Source organism: Colobus angolensis, unplaced genomic scaffold, assembly GCF_000951035.1.
Source record: "Colobus angolensis palliatus isolate OR3802 unplaced genomic scaffold, Cang.pa_1.0 Scaffold46, whole genome shotgun sequence".
In the NCBI taxonomy this organism is placed as follows: Eukaryota; Metazoa; Chordata; class Mammalia; order Primates; family Cercopithecidae; genus Colobus; species Colobus angolensis.
The window spans coordinates 4,999,356-5,012,167 of record NW_012118043.1 but is presented as its reverse complement, the minus strand read 5'-3'; the positions used below and the strand labels follow the sequence as shown (position 1 = coordinate 5,012,167).

The 12,812-nt window shown below is 48.0% G+C and overlaps 1 protein-coding gene across 1 annotated transcript in view; it reads left to right on the top strand.

Annotated features, from left to right (window-relative positions):
• Positions 1-1,064: 1,064 nt before the first annotated feature.
• GRK7 (G protein-coupled receptor kinase 7) overlaps positions 1,065-12,812 on the top strand; it is a 39,573-nt gene continuing 27,825 nt past the window's right edge. Inside the window, exons 1-2 of the mRNA XM_011958091.1 lie at positions 1,065-1,848; positions 3,341-3,778. Of these exons, the coding sequence (XP_011813481.1) occupies positions 1,237-1,848; positions 3,341-3,778 (1,050 nt within the window). The 5' untranslated portion in view covers positions 1,065-1,236. The remainder of the gene's footprint in view (positions 1,849-3,340; positions 3,779-12,812) is intronic.

Genomic DNA, 12,812 nt, shown 5'->3' with positions numbered 1-12,812 from the left:
ACTGACCAGCTTTTTTCCCCCTCCTTCTCCCTCTTTCTTTTCTTCCCCTTGTAAACACTCTGGCATAATACTGAATGACTTTGTTTTTAAGCTGCCTTAGCCTTGCTTTGTGAAGAAAAAGCCTGAGTATCCTTTCCCTGTGGGACACAGGTTGTTATTTTTGGAGCAGAGGTTCTTAGCCTGATCTCTGTCTAGATCAATTTCTGTCTTGAGGCCGAGGTCTGTGACAGCTCCGAGCATCATCTGTTGAGGGAAGCTTCCTCGCTTGGTGGGACGCATGGGCAAAGATGTCAAGGGGCCACGTCTGAAACTTCACTGCTCTTGATCTCCTCGCGAAGGCTCCTCGGCATTCAGAGTCTGCTCGTTAGATTGTACCCTTGGAACAGTCGCGACCGCATGCCGGGAGTGACGTGCTTTCTGTCTTTGGGATCATGGAAAATTCTTGTCTCATTCAGAGCCCAGACACTCCAGGCCAACTCCCTTCATTTCAGGAATATGGCTTTTTCTGCTTATACTGCTTCATGGTACGTTTTGGGTGGAGATGGCCCCTTCTTTTAACCCAAGGTACTCCAGGTCACAGACTCCTCAGAGCTAAGAAGGCTGGAGGATTTTTGCAAGCTATTCAGGGTGCATCTGCACTGGCCAACACTGGAGTCCTTAGGGCCTCTGGGAACACATCTTGGGACTCAAAGCTCAAAACATCCCCTCTAACCTGCTCTTCATGTCAGGCTGCTAGACCCTGGGAGGAAACTGCTCCGACTTCTCACAGTTCCTCTGCCTGACCTGCTATTCCTAGGAGTTTACAAAGCTTGAGCCTGGTAGGAAACAAGTAAAATTAGAAACAGATTAAACTGCATCAGCAACAAATTAGATGACAACAGTATGATCACTTCCTTGGAACAGGGTTCTAGCTAGATATTCAGGGTACAGGGCTCTGTGGAGAAAGACGCTAAGATGAAGGGGCCAGTGGGGGAGGTGGCCCCAGCAGGTGTCCCAGCAGCTTTTGCCTTGGCGGGTGGGAGCATGACCTGTCGTGTGCAGTTCCCGGCGGGCTATACATAGACAGTCAAAGCTTCTTACAAGAGAAACCTCTTTCACACCCTCCATGGGTCCTACCCGCAGGCCACAGGGCTCACTGTAAATCCCCTGGACGTTGTCTCACCCGGGGAAGGGAAAGCAGCCAGCAGCCCTCCAGTCCTCTTGTGCTTTCCCTGGGAGTGTGCCCTCTGTTCAGCCATGGTGGACATGGGGGCCCTGGACAACCTGATCGCCAACACGGCCTACCTGCAGGCCCGGAAGACTTCGGACTGCGACAGCAAGGAGCTGCAGCGGCGGCGGCGCAGCCTGGCCCTGCCCGGGCTGCAGGGCTGCACAGAGCTCCGCCAGAAGCTGTCCCCAAACTTCCACAGCCTGTGTGAGCAGCAGCCCATTGGTCGCCGCCTCTTCCGTGACTTCCTAGCCACTGTGCCCATGTTCCGTGAGGCAGCGACCTTCCTAGAGGATGTGCAGAACTGGGAGCTGGCCGAGGAGGGACCTACCAAGGACAGCACGCTGCAGGGGCTGGTGGCCACTTGTGCGAGTGGCCCTGCCCCAGGGAACCCACACCCCTTCTTCAGCCAGGCTGTGGCCACCAAGTGCCAAGCAGCCACCACCGAGGAAGAGCGAGTGGCCGCAGTGACACTGGCCAAGTCTGAGGCCATGGCCTTCTTGCAAGAGCAGCCCTTTAAGGATTTCCTGACCAGCCCCTTCTATGACAAGTTTTTGCAGTGGAAACTCTTTGAGATGCAACCAGTGTCAGACAAGTACTTCACTGAGTTCAGAGTGCTGGGGAAAGGTGGTTTTGGGGAGGTAAGTGTTGCCCAGTAGCCAGGCTAGAAGGTGAAACAGAGAGCATGAAAGGGTATAATGTTGTCTTTCTTTTTTTTAATCTCATTACTTAGAACTAATTTCAGGACCACATGTGGAGGATTTCTAGCCCCGTCTCCCCAGCCCCCTTCCTTGTAGCCATGGTGTGAAATAAAACACAAATGGCATGAGAGAGACAAGCAAAATGTAGACTTGGCCGAGACTCTGTCATGGGTCTCCATCAGGAACATGCTGAGATGCCCGGACACTTCGGAGAATGATAGCAATGTGTGACAGAAGATCTCCATTTCCCCTAAATTGTGATTATGAAGGTACTGCGAGAAAAATGGATATTTAAGAAAACACTCTAACTAGCTGGATGTGGTAGCACGCCTGTAATCCCAGCTACTCGGGAGGCTGAGGCAGGACAATCACTTGAGCCCGGGAGGTGGAGGTTGCAGTGAGCCGAGATCATGCCACTGCACTCCAGACTGGGCAACAGAGTGAGACGCTCTCTCAAAAAAAAAAAAAAAAAAGAAAGAAAGAAAGAAGAAAAGAAAGAAAGAAAACACTCATCTTGAAGTAAGGTTGAGAACTTGTTTTGTACCACTGTTGTGCCCAGCTTTCTGTTTTTAAGTAATAAAAAAATTTCAGATAAAATTTGCTTGATATAAAACTAACCATTAACCATTTTAAAATGTACAGTGCAGTGGCACTTTGCACATACGCAATGTTGGGTAACCAACACCTCATTCTAGATCCAAGACACTCTCATCACCCCTGTGCCCATTAACAGTGCCTCCCCATCCCTCTCCTCCTCCAGCCCTGGCAACCACTAGTCTGCTTTCTGTCTCTAGGGATTTGCCTATTCTGGATGTTTCACACAATATGTGACCTTTTGTGTCCGGCTTCTTTCACTCATCAGACTGTTTTGGGGATTCATTCACACTGTAGCATGTGTCAGTACTCCATTCCTTTTTATGGCTGCATAATATTCCATTGTATGGATATACTACATTTCATGTAGCCATTCATCTGTCGATGGACATTTGGGTTGTTTTCACCATTTGGCTATTGTGTGTGGTGCTGCTATTCACGCACAAGTATTTGTTTGAATACTTGTTTTCAATTCTCGGATTTATGCCCAGGAGTGGAATTGCTAGGTCATATGGTGATACTATGCTTAAGTTTTTAAGGAGCCACCAAACATTCCACATTTTTTATTCCCACCAGTAATGCTTAAAGGTTTCAGTTTCTCCACATCCTTGCCAACACTTGATATTTTCCTGTATTTTTTTATGAAGGTCTGCCTAGTGAGGTGAAGGAGTATTTCACCGTAGTCCCCACTTTTTCTTGAGAACACTTCTTATTTACAGCTTCTCCTTTCTCCAATGCCTGATATCTTTCCACCCACCTCCTCCTTTATCATCTTCTCTCTACCTCTCTCCAGTATCATCTACTTCTACCTCTTTCTCTTCTTTCTTTCTCCTTTAAGGTATGTGCTGTCCAGGTGAAAAACACTGGGAAGATGTATGCCTGTAAGAAACTGGACAAGAAACGGCTGAAGAAGAAAGGTGGCGAGAAGATGGCTCTCTTGGAAAAGGAAATCTTAGAGAAGGTCAGCAGCCCTTTCATTGTCTCTCTGGCCTATGCCTTTGAGAGCAAGACTCATCTCTGCCTTGTCATGAGCCTGATGAATGGGGGTGACCTCAAGTTCCACATCTACAACGTGGGCACACGTGGCCTGGACATGAGCCGGGTGATCTTTTACTCAGCCCAGATAGCCTGTGGGATGCGGCACCTCCATGAACTCGGCATCGTCTACCGGGACATGAAGCCTGAGAATGTGCTTCTGGATGACCTCGGCAACTGCAGATTATCTGACCTGGGGCTGGCTGTGCAGATGAAGGGTGACAAGCCCATCACCCAGAGGGTGAGTGACTCTCCACCTGCCCCAAGCGTGGGGCACGGAGTTGGAAAAGAGGGGAGAGGGCTTTTCTATTCCCAGGGCAAATAGAGCCTTGGACTTAATTCTTTTGGTTTTTTTTCCTAAAGAGCTTATGTTGTCATCTTGCCTTAAGAGGAGTGGTATAAGAGGATTGGCTTCATTGGCTATTTGGGGGCTACTTTGCTGTCCTCTCACAGGGGATGGGGGAGCCTCCTTTGTGAGTTGGGGATGGCCTGTGCTTTCATGATGAGATGGAAAGAGCTGAATCCATAGTCAGGGTCCGGGTGTGTCCCATCAATAACCACCTCTATGGTGCTGTGTTCCTGAGCCAACAAAGCCTTGGTTTCCTTTTCTGGAAAATGAAGGGGTTGGACTCTAAAATTCCATGATCCTAGGAGGTAAACTTTAATCAGATAAGAAAAAGAATGATCTGGCTGGGTGTGATGGCTCACACCTGTAATCCCAGCACTTTGGGGAGGCCGAGGTGGGTGGATCTCCTGTGGTCAGGAGTTTGAGACCAGCCTGGCCAACGTGGTGAAACCCCATCTCTAGTAAAAATACAAAAATTAGCTGGGCGTGGTGACAGGTTCCTGGAATCCCAGTTACTCAGGAGGTTGAGGAAGGAGAATTGCTTGAACCCAGGAGGCTGAGGTTGCAGTGAGCCGAGATCACACCATTGCACTCCAGCCTGTTCAACAGAGCGAGACTCTGCCTCAAAAAAAAAAAAAAAAAAGAAAGAAAGAAAGAAAGAAGGAAAAAGAATGACCCTCTCATACCTAGAACATTAAAAGAAAAATATCTCCTTTCCTCTTTGGTGTGGAATTGGCAAATGTTTTGCATTGGATGAAGATGAAATTTAAATGAAAATATATAGAAGAAAACAAAGGCAACTGATGTTTATTTTAATCCGTTTGGTTCAAAGTGACTTGCTGAAAATTCTTTGGTTAAAAAGGGAATTATAATTAAGCGATTATGTTAGGTGAACAATGGAGAATCTCTGGAATTCCAACATCTTTACCTCTGAGGCTCTGTGCACAAAGGTGGGAGATTCCACAGCAAGACAAGGGCTCAAACCTGGCCCTTAAGTGCTTACTTAAAACCTTATTTTTGTACAGTTTTCAGCCTACAGGGCCCCAAGGAAATGAGAAAAATCATGGCAAGTTTGAGAAACTGCTGTGGTGATTTTATGTAGCTGTGAGGGAAGGGATGTTGACAAGACTGAAGGACTGGGCTTCCACAGGCGCTGGAATGCCTTCATGTAGGGGAAGATGGGATCTTGAAGGGTTAATTTAAGAAGGGAAATGACATGATTAGATTTCTGTCTTAAAAAGACCAATGCAGCAACAATTTGGAAGGTAGATGGTATAGGTAGGGAAGTTAGTTAGGAGGCTAAGGTAGTGAGTGGCCCAGGCAAGAGATAATGGGGGTCTGTACAGGACAGTGGGATGAAAGAAGTGGGAGCAAATTGGAGCTTTTGGAAAGAGATCTGATGGAACTTCAGGAGCGGCTGGGTATGGGGGTGAGGGGAAGGTGAGGGTCTCTAGCGCCAGTGGCCAGAAGGAAGAGCAGATTTGTGGGCAAGCTGGGGAGTTAACTTGTGATTATGTTGTCTATGAGGTTCCTGTAGAAGGGGCAGGCAGAGATGTTCACTGGGCATTTAGACCTATAGGCCTGGTGCTGTGGAGGAAGACCTGGGAGAGACATGGAGATTTGGAGTCACCATGGTTTGGGAAGCAGAGGACACTGCTGAGTCACTGGGAAAGAGTAGGGGAAGAAGACCAGGAACAGATGCTGAAAAACACCAACATGTAGGGGATACAGAAGAAAAGAGGGCCTGAAGAGGTTTAAGAAGTAGGAGGAAAGGCAGGAGTGATACAGTCACAGGAGCTGTATCAGTTAGAGATGGGTTTCAGGGGCATATCCTAGAAAACACAAATAACAGCAGATTAAACAAGACAGAGGTTTGTTTGTCTTATGTAACAGGGTGTGGAAATAAGCACTTGCCAGCAATAGTTCAGTAGCTGCAGGATAATGGGATCTGCATCTTTATAATTCTAGCCTTTTCCATGTGTTGCAGGATGGCTGCTGTAGCCCCAGCCATCAGGGCCCTGTTCCACAGAGGAGAAAGGAGGAAGGGTCAGGAGTCAATGGACATGCATGCAGCAGTTGAGTGTGGCCCCCTTTAGGAGCTTTCCTGGAAGCTCCATCCAACAAGCTTTCGCTTAGATATCACTGGCTGGAACTGTGATCTGGCCACTCCCTAGCTGCAGGGGAAGCTGACAAATGACATTTGTGAAATTTTTTGGTTAAAAAGGGAATTATAATTAAGCGATTATAATTACTGAATTATATCTGGGCTGAGTAGAAGATCACCTGGCTCATGTCCAGGCCGTGTGTGCCTACGTTGTAGATGTGGAACTTGGGGCAGGGGTGAAGGAGGGGGTTCTAGTTAGTAAGGATGAAGAAAGGCTGGATATTGAGCAGGTAACTAGCAGCCCCTGCCACAGGAGCCAGAGAAGAGGATTTCAGGGAGGAGGGTGTGGTAAGTGCTGCAAAGAGGTAACACCACCTTTGGGATTTGGCAATCAGGAAATCAGTGTCAGGGAAAGGTGAGGTCTCAACGCAGACTGTGGAGGTTGGATTGATCCTGAAGTAGGTAATGAGACTCTGGAAAGGGCAGACTGGTCCCTAGATGGGGACACAGTGGGGAAGTGGAGTTTTGAGATGGGGAGGGCAGAGCAGGTTTAGATGGTGAGGCAAAAGCCAGCAGAGAAGGTGTTGATCCTGTGGGAAGGAAAGACAGTAGACAATGGCAGAGAATGGGGAGGAGCTGAAATAACACTGTCTCCTCCGTGGGCGGGAAGGGGGAGCAGGCCAGGGAGGTGACAGAATGTTTGCCTTCTTGGGACATTCCTATGAACACAGGAATGCGGTGAATCATGGATCCATGTCCGCCTAGGCTGGAGAAAACTGAAGTGCAGCACTTCACAGTTTGGCATTTGTGTTGTCCATTGTGCCGAGCAGGAGCATTCCTTCTGAGTTGCCCATGGACATGTATCACGCTAATGGTTGCTATATCTCGACCTCGCTGGAGGCTTAGGGGACACATAGAGTTTTGGCTCACTCCAGTCTCCCTTCTCAGTCTCCTCAGGCTCTGTTCATGGGCCATGGCCATTTGGAAGGACAGCTCCTTCCGTGGCTCCCGGGTGCAGCTCTCTGGCTTGTCTGGAAATTGCAGGAAGTTTTCTGTGCCTCCCCAGTGCTGTCCACTACCAGGAACGTATTTAGTAGAGAGGTTCACTGCCTACAGACCTTTGGCCCTTTTACCTCGGTGTCCCTCTCTGTCCACACTTCAGGGTTTAGGCCACTTGCCTCATCCAAGTTTTATGCCCCAGTTTCCGGGCCTGCCACGGAAGCCCAGGGGACCATCAGGAAGGGTGAGGGGAGAGAGATGGAGAGCAAGATTGGAAGTCATAAAAAACAAAGAGAAGAGAAAGGAAGGCCTCCTTCCTTCACTGTTTACCCTTCTACACAGCTAAGTAAACCCCCTTAGTTTCCTATTTATTGCAGCTCCCACACATATAATTGGGCTCACAAGTAGACTGTAAGGTCATTATATTCACAACATTTCACAGAAAGAAAAGAGAGATAACATAGTTACAGGGCTTCTGTAACACATTCAGTTGTGATGTCAAGATACTATGTCATAGAATTACTGTGAACATTAATTCTGTGGTTTGAATGAGTCCTCAAAATTTGATGTGTTGGAAACTTAATCTCCAGTGTGGCAGTATTGGAGAGGTGGGGCCTTAAGAGATGAGTGGACCATGAGGGCTCTGCAGTTGTGAATAGATGAGTGGATTAATGGGTTATCACAGGAGTGGAATTGGTAGCTTTACAAGAAGAGAAAGAAAGACCTGAGCTAGCACATCAGCACCCTCAGCCCCATACGATGCCCTGAGCCATCTCAGTACTTCTCAGAGAGTTCCCACCAGCAAGAAGGCTCTCACCCTCTCACCAGACATGGCCCCTCAACCTTCCTTTCCTTTTAAAATACTTTCCTTATAAAATACTCAGTCTCAGATACACTGTTATAAGTAACAGAAAACAGGTTTAAGACCGAAGAGGTAAGAAGGAAAAATCACCCTGATGATGGAGGCTGGACTCTAATTGAGTCTAAACGGTTCTTCCAGAAAAGTTAAGGCATTGTGGCTTTGGAAATTTGGCTAGTTTCTTCTCATTCAGAGACTCACGTAGTCTTGTATAAGTTGGGATTTATTTCTGCTAAATATAACAGAATACCAGATTTTGGTATAGATTTGGCAGTTCAGCAATCTCACGGACAAGACCTCTGTTAAAAATCTCCTGGCTTGTGCTGGGTGTGGTGGCTCAGGCCTGTAATCCCAGCATTTTGAGCCCAGGAGGACAAGACCAGTCCATAGTGAGAACCCCATCTCTTAAAATTTTTTTTGTTTTGTTTTAGGCTGGGCATGGTGGCTCACGCCTGTAATCCCAGCACTTTGGGAGGCCAAGGCAGGTGGATCTGCTGAGGTCAGGAGTTTGAGACCAGCCTGGCCAACATATTGAAACCCTGTCTCTACTAAAAATGCAAAAATTAGCCGGGCATGGTGGTGGGCGCCTGTAATCCCAGCTACTTGGGAGGCTGAGGTGGGAGAATCATTTGAACGCGGGAAGTGAAGGTTGCAGTGAGTCAAGATCATACCACTGCACTCCAGACTGGATGAAAGAGAAAGAGTCTGTCTCAAAAAAAAAAAAAAGTTTTGTTTTAAACTTATCCAGGTGTGGTGATGCATGCCTGTGGTCCCAGCTTCTTGGGAGGCCAAGGTGGGAGGATTGCTTGAGCTCAGGAGTTCAAGGCTTCAGTGAGCTATGGTCATGCCACTGCACTTCAGCCTGGGTGACAGAACGATACCCTGTTTCAAAAAAAGAAAAATCTCTTGGCCTTTTCCTCCTTGTCACAAGTGGCTGTTGCAACTCCAAACATTGAGTCTACATTCCAGGAGAAGAGAAAAGAGGAGAAAAGAACAATATCCACAGATATCTGCTTATAGCCCATTAGCCAGGACCATGTCACATGTTCACCTCTAGCAGCAAAGGAGGCTGAAAAATATAGTATTTCATTTTCCAGTCTCTGTTTTGGGGGATATTAAAGGAGAGGGGGAGTGAGATTAGGTGCTGGGTAAGCTGAGAGCGTCTGCCACACCAGGCCCCAGGAAAAAAATATTGATGAGGATTAGGAAATCAAATTCAGTTTCATTACTTGCACAGACACTGGGACTAGAGAATGATTGTGCCAATGGTGTGGTAGACAGAATTCTAAGATGGCCCCCCCCATCAATGACCCTTGCTTGCCCTTGTATAATCCTCTCCCCTTGAGTGTAGACAAGACCCGTGAGTATGATGAGATATCATTGCCATGGTTGTGTTATGTTACAGGGCAAAAGGGACTTCAGAGTTTTAATTACAGTTACTAGTGGCCGGGTGTGTTGGCTCAAGCCTGTAATCCCAGCACTTTGGGAGGCCAAGGCAGGTGGATCATGATGTCATGAGATCAAGACCATCCTGGTTAACACGGTGAAACCTGGTCTCTACTAACAATACAAAAAATTAGCTGGGTGTGGTGGCGGGCACCTGTAGTCCCAGCTGCTTGGGAAGCTGAGGAAGGAGAATGACATGAACCTGGGAGGTGGAGGTTGCAGTGAGTCGAGATTACACCACTGCACTCCAGCCTGGGCAACAGTGAGGCAGAGGTTGCAGTGAGCCAGATCACGCCACTGCCCTCCAGCCAGGGTGACAGAGTGAGACGCTCAGAAAAAAAAAAAAAAGGTTGCTAGTTAGTTGACTTTGAGTTCATCAAAAGGGAAATTATCCAGGTGGGCCTGACCTCATCACACCAGTCCTTTCAATATGGGTATAGAGGCTAGAGACAGCAGAAGTCAGAACTGTAAAGCACAGAGGGCCTCCGTGCACCCTGCTGGCTTTGAAGATGGAGGAGCAAGGTATGCAGGTGGACTGCAGGCACTCAGAGCTGCCTCTCCCTGACAGCCAGCAAGGAAACAGGGGCCTCCTTTCTACAGCCATAGTGAACAGAATTCTGCCATCACCATGTACGCTTGGAAGAGGACCATGGGCTGCAGATCAGAATGTAGCCTGACCAACATCTCCATTTTATTAGCCTTGTGAGATCCTAACCAAAGAGCCCTGCCTTGCTGTGCCAGAACTTCTGACCTATGGAACTGCAAGCTAATAAATGAACTGTTTTAAACTACTAAGTTTGTGGTAATTTGTTACACATCAGTAGAAAACTCATACAAATAGTTAATAAAGGAAGGTAGCCAGGGAAATATTGTAGGGTAGCATCAAAATTAATGGAGAAGGGCCAGGCGCTGTGGCTGATGCCTATAATCCCAGCACTTTGGGAGGCTGAGGTGGGTGGATCACCTGAGGTCGGGAGCTTGAGACCAGCCTGGCCAACATGGCGAAACCCCATCTCTACTAAAAATACAAAAATTAGCCAGGTATGATGACAGGCGCCTGTAATCCCACCTACTCAGGTGGCTGAGGCAGGAGAATTACTTTAACCTGGGAGGCAGATGTTGCAGTAAGCTGAGATTGTGCCACTGCACTCCAGCCTGGGCAACAGAATGAGACTCTGCCTAAAAAAAAAAAAAAAAAAAATTAATGCAGAAGATATCCAGGGGCTGGATGTTGTTGGAGGGATAATGTATTCCATTCTCACAGGGATCAGAATACCTACCACGAGTCAGGTGCTGTGACTCACACCTGTAATTCTAACACTTTGAGAGGCAAAGGTGGGAGGATCACTTGAGGCCAGGAGTTTGAGAACAGTGTAGGCAACATAGCAAGACCCTGTCTCTTAAAAAAAAAAAAAATTTACCTGGACATGATGGTATGCACCTGTAATCCCAGCTACTCAGGAGGCTGAGGCAGGAGGATTGCTTGAGCCTGGGAGTTTGAGGCTGCAGGCAGCCGTGATCACACCACTGCACTCCAGCCTGAGTGACGGAGCAAGACCTTGTCTCTAAAAACAAAACAAAACAAAAAATAATGCCTACTGCTTATTTTAATAGAACTGGAGGCTGTACTTGAATTTAGAACTCCAGACATGATTCTTCCAAGTGGGTAGCTCTTCCCTGGGTATGAGCTGTGCCTCCCTGGGGGACACAGGTCCTTTCTCACCACTGAAGGACACTTGGTGAAGTACTTCGATGTTGTTCTATAGGCAGCAGGGAGCCACTGAAGGTTTGTGAACAAGAAAGTGCCAGGACCAGAGGAAGATGATTCTGACACTATTTAAAATGAAAAAGAAAGAGACTAGGGCTGGAGAGAAACGGGAACCTACAAAGAGCTACTGTAAAAATCCGCACATGAGGTGATGCGGGCCTGAGGCTGGATCCTGGGCTCTAAACAGATCTCAGTTCCGTGGCCTCTTACCTGGGCTCCATCAAGATCCAGACCGTTACATGCTTCTCTTAAAATGGATCTGTCCTCAGTGGAGGGCTAGGGGACACAGAACCGATCCTAGAACACAGTGACTTCTGCCCTGTGGGGTCTCCTGGAAGCTGGTAGCTGGATAGTGACTCCAGGAGGTGCTTCAAGGGTGGAAAGGAGCAGGTTTGAGAAAGACTGAGGCAGACTTGTGAGGAAAGGCAGGGGCTGAAGAGCATTGGCCTGAGGCTGAAACCTGAGTTCTTGTCCCAGCTTCATCACTCATTCACCATGCCTGCCCTCTCAAGTGGGCCTTAAGACGTCTCTGAAATTGCTACCACTTTTGAGTCTATGAGATAGGCTTTGAATCATCTGGAGGAAAGAAGTTTGCTGGTTTGGGGCCGGGCGCGGTGGCTCAAGCCTGTAATCCCAGCACTTTGGGAGGCCGAGACGGGCGGATCACAAGGTCAGGAGATCAAGACCATCCTGGCTAACACAGTGAAACCCGGTCTCTACTAAAAAAAAATACAAAAAACTAGCCGGGCGAGGTGGCAGGCGCTTGTAGTCCCGGCTACTCGGGAGGCTGAGGCAGGAGAATGGCATAAACCCGGGAGGCGGAGCTTGCAGTGAGCTGAGATCCGGCCACTGCACTCCAGCCTGGGCGACAGAGCGAGACTCCGTCTCAAAAAAAAAAAAGAAGTTTGCTGGTTTGAGACAGTTTCATTCATTCATGTCGCCCAGGCTGGAGTGCAGTGGCGTGATCTCAGCTCACTGAAACATCCACCTCTCAGGTTCAAGCACTACCACGCCCAGCTGAGGTTCAAGCGCCACCACACCTGGCTAATTTTTATATTTTTAGTAGAGATGGGATTTCACCATGTTGGCCAAGCTAGTCTTGAACTCCTGGCCTCATATGATCCACTTGCCTCAGCTTCCCAAAGTACTGGGATTGCAGGTGTCAGCCACTGCACCTGGCCGAGGAGGAAGGAAATTTTAAACTCAAAAGATTAACAGATAGAGTAGGTTACTGTGATTACTGGACTACCAATCAGAGTTCTTATGGGACAGAACTATGTTACTTAAGAGAAATGAAATTAACGGTTTACATAACCAGGAAGCCCTGGCCTGATCCAGGTGTCTGAGCAGTGTCTCTAGGAGTCCCTGTCTGTTCCCCAGCTTTGCTCTTCTCTGTGTTGCCCTCACTGTCAGGCAGGTACTCCCTGCACGGGAGCCACAGACGCTTCATACACTTCCTACCAACTGAGCGACTCCCACAGAGGGAAAACATTTCTTTATGAATAGTTCCTTCACAGTTCCCAGAAAGGGCGCTCACTGGACAAGTCGGGTCACATGTCCAACCACAACCAATCCCATTGGCCGAGACTAGATCACTGCCTGTCCTAGGAGCCAGAGGAAGGTCTGTCCCACGTAGCTCTCCTGGATCAAGAGCAGAAGAATGTGTTCTTCACAGGAAAATCACAATGCAATAAATGAGGACTGGATGCCAAATGGCGAAAAAAACCAAAAACAAAACAGTGGAGGCCCCTAA